The sequence below is a fragment of the Salvelinus namaycush genome, chromosome 21 (genome assembly GCF_016432855.1).
Source record: "Salvelinus namaycush isolate Seneca chromosome 21, SaNama_1.0, whole genome shotgun sequence".
Taxonomy (NCBI): Eukaryota; Metazoa; Chordata; class Actinopteri; order Salmoniformes; family Salmonidae; genus Salvelinus; species Salvelinus namaycush.
In genome coordinates this window covers 30,432,195-30,440,058 of record NC_052327.1, presented here as the reverse complement: position 1 = coordinate 30,440,058, position 7,864 = coordinate 30,432,195, and the positions used below count along the sequence as shown (strand labels likewise).

General features: G+C 40.9%; 1 protein-coding gene across 1 annotated transcript; it reads left to right on the top strand.

Moving 5' to 3' along the window:
• The first annotated feature begins 2,044 nt into the window (after positions 1–2,044).
• Positions 2,045–6,061, top strand: LOC120066292 (ADP-ribosylation factor 4-like). Its single transcript, XM_039017574.1, has 6 exons — positions 2,045–2,376; positions 2,994–3,074; positions 3,682–3,791; positions 3,918–3,989; positions 4,260–4,385; positions 4,466–6,061. The coding sequence occupies exons 1-6, from the start codon at positions 2,310–2,312 to the stop codon at positions 4,550–4,552; spliced, it is 543 nt and encodes a 180-aa protein (XP_038873502.1). The 5' UTR covers positions 2,045–2,309; the 3' UTR covers positions 4,553–6,061.
• Positions 6,062–7,864: the final 1,803 nt, after the last annotated feature.

Below are 7,864 nucleotides of genomic sequence, written 5' to 3'. Positions count from 1 at the left end.
ATGATTATTTGTCTCTCTAAAATGAAACCATCAAGTGACAGATTTAACAACCTCATGCCATGATTTGATAGTGAAAACACACACCAATCTCTTTCATAAGTTCTTTAAACAATAAAAGCTAATTGGTCAACATTTCTGAAAATGGATATATAGCATTTTGGAATGAAACCCTTCAAATATAATACGTCGAGAAATATAACAAAGTTGTCTCCAAAATGACACATATCAAACTTGACCCTAAATAAACAAAACACATCAAGCAGTTCTTTGCAGCCAAACAACAAACCCCTTATCTACTATGCAGGATTAAAAGACAGCATAGTCTTGCTGTAAAGAGCTAGAGTTAGGCATGGCCAACACACTGCTTTATATATTGAGTTATGATACGTTATGATAAATTGCATTAGTCACATGCATGTCAAGTTGCTCAATTGGTCTGACTGGCAACACTGCAGAAATAAAAGATAAAATGACTGGAGGCCAACCATGTTATTATGAGATGACACGTGTGTGACGTCAACTTCTCAGTTGTGTAATTTACTAGTCTACATTTTCAACAACAACCAAAACAAACTCAAATATTTTCTGGACTAGCCTACTATAAATTGGTTTGATTTGAAAACGCATAGCCTAGGTAAGACTATTTGCACAACACAGAACAGTTACATTTAGAAACCCTAACACTTAGACCTAAACGTTCTCAAATCTTAGCTGACATGCAACACTTTACATCCATGTGTCACAGATAGCCTATGGGTGTGTGAAGTCAGTTTTGCTTACCTTATAGACAGAGATACCAGGTACACAGTCGAGAGACCAGTGATCTACATAAAGAAAACATTTCAGAATCAATTCAATAGTGTGCCGAAATAGCCATAAAACAGAATGAGCCTGGGCTTATAGCTAACTCCTTTGCTGCTCTGTGAGATTTTTCAATGGGGCTTTTATAGCTACAACTACAATGTAAATAGGGTTAGACTACACATCAATGTACTTGCACTAATGATTGAAAAAATTGTTCTTACCTGGTCATTGCTTAAAAATCGATTCAAACTCATAGTGAATGAGCCGCACAATTGCCACCTAGGCAAAGTTAACCAAAGCGCACCCGTCCTTTGTCTGAATTTTTTTTATCGTTATCCTTGAAGTCCACAGCACAAAATATATGATTCTTTCTATACATCTGAGTGGGTTATTAACAGGCGGCCCGCCCACAGCACCAAGACGCCTGCGCCTTGGACCTGTCTGTCACATGTCGATTTACCTTTGCGGCAAAAATCCCCACACTGGACAGGTGTAGGAATTTCCCTTCGGAAATGCCGTGCATGGCGGACAGTCGATGAGCCAGGTCTCATACTGGTTTGGAGAAGACCAGAGCGAGTTGGCTATAGATAACTCTATACATCCTATAATAATAACTGTATAGCCTGTAAGTTATTTATTTGTTTGGCATAGGCTACATTATGCATGCACCAGTTTTTAATGGGACACACAAGTTGCAAAGGAGAAACACTAAAATGCAGTAAAAACATTGTTTACTCTAAACACCGGGTTAACACGTTTCTCAGTGATAGTAGTTGCCCTACTTAGCCAAGCAGCACACTCCTGATAACACCTAAATCTCAGGTTTTGCTCAACTGTTGCACAGAACGTGTGTGTGTGCTTGCTTGTTTATGTTTCATATACTCTCTATAAAGTGTGACATTGGTCACTGCCCATTGCAGAAACAAACACATGACATCCCTCACACTTCACCAGAATGTAATGGCATGCATGATGAGGAGGATTAACAAATGAATTATACCCTGTGAAGTTCAATTGGGCTGTCAGAAGATATGGTGCGCTGAGAAATACTTACCAGAGGGTCTATCTATCTGATCAGACGTCATTAGTTCGCGTTGCAATAACAGCGAACCCGTGTTGTAATCTGACATCTGCTGGCACACAATGTAACTGCAAATAATCCGTGTGAACAACAAGTAACATTTTTACCTCAAAACATTATGTGACACAAACGGGTAGTGATGGATCGGTCGAACCTGTACATGCAGAGTCGTTTTACTTACGATCATGTCTGCTCAAGACAAAATGCATTAGTTTAATATTGCTGTTGTCCATCACCACGTTGGCCCAAATGCTAATAAAGTTGAGTCAAATCGATGACGTTGGGAGTTCCACGTTGGCAGCATCAGAGGACAGAAACGATTCTTGCTTGGGAGTCACAAACAGAAAGATTCAGACCAATTGTCTCAAGAACGACAAGAATTTAGAAAAGCTTTCTGTAATAATTTGAGACATTCACGCACAACATGGGGCTCCTAATCTCGTCAGTTTTTACCAGACTGTTCGGCAAGAAACAGATGAGAATACTTATGGGTAAGTGTCGGATGTTAGCTGGCTAACTGTGGCTTTCAAATGTACGCTAACGTTACTGGAGAACATCACGGGAGTCTTTAGTGAGTAACTAACATATAACGTTGTGTATATAAAAAAAAGTTGATTTGTTGGACCCAAATGGTGTAGGTAGAATAGTAACGGTGACCAGTTCGCTAACAGTAGCTAACGTTAGTTCATAGTTGTCCAAAAATGTGTTGCTAGCTGCTACGTAGCTAACTTTTTGGTGGTTGATTTGTGTCAACAAACTCGGCAGAAAGTTAAAAAATGTTAACTAGCTAGGTAGCCCGCGGGTATAGATAAAAAATGGAAAACTAACCGGCTAACGTTAGTTACCAAAAATTGTGTTTCTTGGTCTGTCGTCGTGGGTGACAAGCTAGTTCTAGCTCACGTTAGTAAGCCATCTGTTTAGCTAACGTTAGCTATCCGTCATTTGCTTGTGGGTTTTGTATCTTCATGCAGCTGTCGACACGGATAAGATACACCGTTAATAGCTACAATAAAAGTGTCCATTAATATATATATATATATATATGCACGTTCTTGCTTGCAGTTAGAATGAGATATAATGTTCAAAATAAATATGTTTGTTTTTTCAGTGGGTTTGGATGCTGCAGGGAAAACTACTATCTTGTACAAACTGAAGCTGGGAGAAATAGTGACCACCATTCCAACTATCGGTAAAACACACACACACACACCTTTCACCCTCCAGTCTCAAATCAAACTGTATTGGTCACATACACATGTTTAGCAGATGTTATTGCTGGTGTAGTGTAATACTTGTCTTTCTAGCTCCAACAGTGCAGTAATATCTAACAATTTCACAACAATACAGACATCTAAGTAAAGGAATTAAGAATATATTAATATATGGATGAGCAATGTCAGTGGCATAGACTAATATACAGTAGAAGACAATAAACTATACACAAATGAGATGAGTAATGCAACATATGTAAACATTATTAGTGACTAGTGTTCCATTTATTAGTGGCCAGTGATTTGAAGTCTATGTATGTAGGCAGCAGCCTCTAATGTGCTTGTGATGGCTATTTAACAGTCTGATGGCCTTGAGATAGAAGCTGTTTTTCAGTCTCTCAACTGCTCTTGCTTTGATTTCCATTGTTAGCTTTAAATTAAGGTATAATTGACTTAGGTAGGATATTGGACTGTCACTAACCACATTCATGCACTAGTCTATAGATATAATAATATATTGCCATCTATATATAATACATGGGATTGACATTTAGACCTAATGCATCTCTTTGGTATGTGTGACAGGCTTTAACGTGGAGACGGTGGAGTATAAGAACATCTGCTTCACGGTATGGGATGTGGGTGGTCAGGACAAGATCAGACCCCTCTGGAGACACTACTTCCAGAACACACAGGTAAACGCACACACCAAAAGAGAACCAGGGCGGCTACAGCCTACTCTTTTTCTTCTCTCATGTAATGCCTCAGGGCATCCTCCTCCTCTGACTGTCCTGCTCTGACTGTGTTCATCCCTCACTCAGGGTCTGATCTTTGTAGTAGACAGCAACGACAGAGAGAGAGTGGCTGAGTCTGCAGAGGAGCTCTCTAAAATGGTAGGTATATTTACTCTATGTATGATATGTAGTTGATGACAGGTATATTTACTGATGGTATGTAGTTAATGATGGGTGTATTTACTGTTATGGTACGTAAGGCCTATAGACTTGCCAAGTGTCTTGGCTGGGTCTATTTATAATTGAGTGGACATTGAACCTGAAACTTAGTGTGAAACAAATTATTTAATCACAGAGCACAGTGTTGACTTTCTGAGCAAGAGCTCATTATCTCAACTAGTGATCTAATCACTCTCCCCCTCCCCTCAGCTCCAGGAGGATGAGTTGAGAGAAGCAGTGTTGCTGGTGTTTGCTAACAAGCAGGACCTTCCCAATGCTATGGCCGTCAGCGACCTTACAGACAAACTGGGACTGCAGAGCCTCCGCAGCAGAGTGGTGAGTATGTAAGACATAGGCATGCAGGCACGCTTTTTCTCAATGTTGATCCTTTTCTCTCTTGCTCTCTTCCTTCTCAGTGGCACGTGCAGGCGACCTGTGCGACCCAGGGCACAGGACTGTATGAAGGACTGGACTGGCTTTCCAACGAGCTGTCCAAGCAATAACACCGGACATCACACAAGAGAAAAGCAGAGAAGGAGAGGGAGAACCACAGAGATAGACTGACACCTTCAATCAAGACAAGTTTGTTCTTGAATAACTTGTGCCCCTAGAATGGACAGGACTTGTGGACAATGCAATCAATACATATAGGAACATCTTATTTACTACTATTTTTACTTCGCTTTCTTTTACCATTATCCCTTCAAATACTCTAATCTTCACTTTTTCCCAACCTCATATCTTGCAGCAGATAAACTAATGCTTTCAGTTGCATGTTTAGCTAATGGCTGCTCTGAGACACCTCTGTAAAGTGTTCTGCTGGGTTGACGTTACCCCCAACCACTGATCCTGGGTCAGACCTTTTTAAATCTGCCTATGGTTAAGTATCAGGATTGGGGGTGTTGTAATCTGATCCTAGATCTGTGGTTAAGGGAAACTTCTACTGCAAACTGTTCAGCTACACTAGACCTCATGGACAGTTTCACTGAAACAACCCTGGCCCTTTACCTCTCACCCCTGTGACTTCACTCCCATGCGATTTCACCTATGTAAGGGACCGAAGCTTCTAGAATGAGATGAAGAATAAAATGACAATGATGTCATAAATCTCCAGATGTTTGAGGAAGTCTTTCTGCACTGGGAGCCAAATGGAACTCCTCCCAGTGAATGGAACACAATGGAACCACTGGAAACAGTTTGCTCCTGGTACTACCAGTTTTCGCCATCTTTTTGTAGGGTTGCTTTGCTCTGGGCTCGCCACATAGAAAAGAGATGCTTGACTAATGTATTTTTTATTTTATTTTAAATGGGCCACAATTATGTAATAACCCATTTCCTTATGTGCTACGATGTAAGCTGTGGGAAGCTGAAATTAGTAGGTAGAAGTTGCCACTATACATTGAAACAGGTGTTTGATACTTTTCCATCCCCCTAATGATTCAGGTTAGGATGGTTAATCTGATCCAGGATCTGTGATTAGTACAACTTCTACTGCAAATGAGCTGAAACCACTTAAAAATGTGTCAAGTCTAGTGAGAATGTGCACCTCCTAACCCAGACTGTGGCCCTGTTCAAATACTTAGGTGCTTTCTTTCCTCTCGGCCATCTTTGAGGTTATTACATATCTGAAGTATTGGCTTTAAATAATGGTGTCAATGAAGGAAGGAAAGGGAAGAAGACTGAAGGATGTGTTTTCTAACCATTGGAACCGGGCCAATATCAGTGTTGTATAGTTCAGTGGCATGCTTTGGCTCAGCAGTGCTTGCTTGTGGCTGGGCACACTCTTCTGATATTTGATGGCTGTTGTTGTGCTTAATCTGACCCTCCCCCACACACCCCTGCTGTATCTCCCTGAGCTGTGCATACATTCCAACTGACAGATGCTTTTTGAAACTGCATAAAGCTGCCACACAACTTTTGAATGATGTGATAACTAATTATGTTTTTCAAAACATGTATAAATAAATTCACCTGTTAAATTGTCTTTTTCTGAGGATTTAACTTTAAATTGACAGTGCTTGTCTTTTTTCATGTGTTTTGAATGTGATGATATGGATATTTCAGTTTGTGTATGTAATTCTCTTTACACATTCCTAAACGCAATCTTCAATGTACACATGCTCCATGTTCGGCAGCCCAAAGCTTTAGGTCTCTCCGGCTGAAGTGAATCAGCTCCTCCCTTCTGGCATAGTTCCAAAGCCAACACTAGAGAAACCTGAAGGGTGACTGTGCACATTGCCACTCAGCCAGGGTGTAAATGAATCTGGAATTAGATGAAACAAGGATGAAATGGACTTGTCTAATGTGCTTGACCTCCCAGAGTGCCTGACTCAGATTTTACCTTAAGTATAGAGGGGGTGTGACACTATAATACATCCTGCCACGTCTTGGTATAGGTTGAAATTGCCCCTAGTTGTGATATTGGGTGAGGTTTGCATCTACCCCACTAATGGTTAAGGTTAGGATTTGGGAGGGGAAGCTGATCCTAGATCTGTATCTAGGGAAAACCTCTCCGGAGCCAACATCTCTTAGGCCTTAGTTAGTTTAATTGTGGAACTGTACATGAACTAGAATCTTTTTTTGTATTTGTGATATCAGGTACTTTCCGTGACAATGGTAACACAACAGTTGTCTTCGTTTCTAGTGGAAACCTTGCTCAGGGAAATGTGCTCAGAGGACTTTCAGACAGATCATGCTATTGCAGTTGTAGTCCACCGGGGGGGGGGGGGGGGGGGGTAATTTTCTTGGTTAAATATTTAGTATTTTGTGCAGTGTCACTTCAGGTTATTTCTGTTGGGGGAAGTTGGGTACATTGTGTTTGTGGGAGCAGTCAGTATCGATATGAAATGTGACTGTGAGAATGCTATATTTGTCTTTCAGTTCAAGGACAGATACATCATTTGTTAAAGTGGATTAGTCAAATGCTACAGTAATCCTCACAGTATTCACAAGTTTCCTTTTATTTGTGTGTTACGTAAGCATCTAGGAAGAGGGAACGCAACACCCTGCTACAACTCAACTCCCCGTGGAGTGAAAGAGGTATGGGATTGTAGGTGCGAGTAAGGATGACAAATGCAGAGAATTTACCATTTACAGGGAATTTATTCCTTCACACGGTAACTTTGGGGGAAAGGGGCTGAACGGAACCAAAGCAAAGTAAGTAAATGTCAAAGCCCCCTCTCCTACCTTACCTGCCTACCCACTACTTACCTATCTTAGCACCACCTGGTACGCTAACCAAAATACAGGGGGTGGTCCGCCCAGGTCTTACCTAGTGTGTATAGACAGTAAATACTACGGGTTATGTATGTCCACAGGCCTCTTGCCTAAGCACTCCCTAGGTGCCTTCCCCCTGGGAACAAATGAAACAGAATATTACAAACAATTTCACACAAAAAAACTCTGAGAAACAACACAGGACATCAAATAAGCTCTATCTGACTGAGCAACAAACTAACACAGAACATATCCATCAGCTCTCTCAGCAACAACTTACATAGTAAATCTCTTTCTGAGAAAGAACCAACATATGATATAGCCCTCAGTTCTATCTCTTACAAAGGAACACTGGCTTTTATAGCTGGAGAAGGAGTCTGTAATGGGGTCAGCGGGGTCAGCTCCAATTAGCAATGGCCGACCATTCAGCTGCTTGGGGGACTTTCAGGAAGCCATCCTGAAACACACACATACCAAAAAAAACACAACACAGAAACTGGGGAACGTAACATTGTGTAACTGCAAATACATACTTTTTGAATAGGCCATGTTACTCATTACTTCAAAAGCATCAACAAAAAAACAATGCATCGGGATTA

Excerpts from the sequence above, each read along its gene's own strand:
- LOC120066292 (XM_039017574.1), top strand. The coding sequence starts at position 2,310 with ATGGGGCTCCTAATCTCGTCAGTTTTTACCAGACTGTTCGGCAAGAAA. Across the intron at positions 3,792-3,917 it reads ACTACTTCCAGAACACACAG|GGTCTGATCTTTGTAGTAGA; the intron begins GTAAACGCACAC and ends TCCCTCACTCAG. Across the intron at positions 4,386-4,465 it reads AGAGCCTCCGCAGCAGAGTG|TGGCACGTGCAGGCGACCTG; the intron begins GTGAGTATGTAA and ends CTTCCTTCTCAG.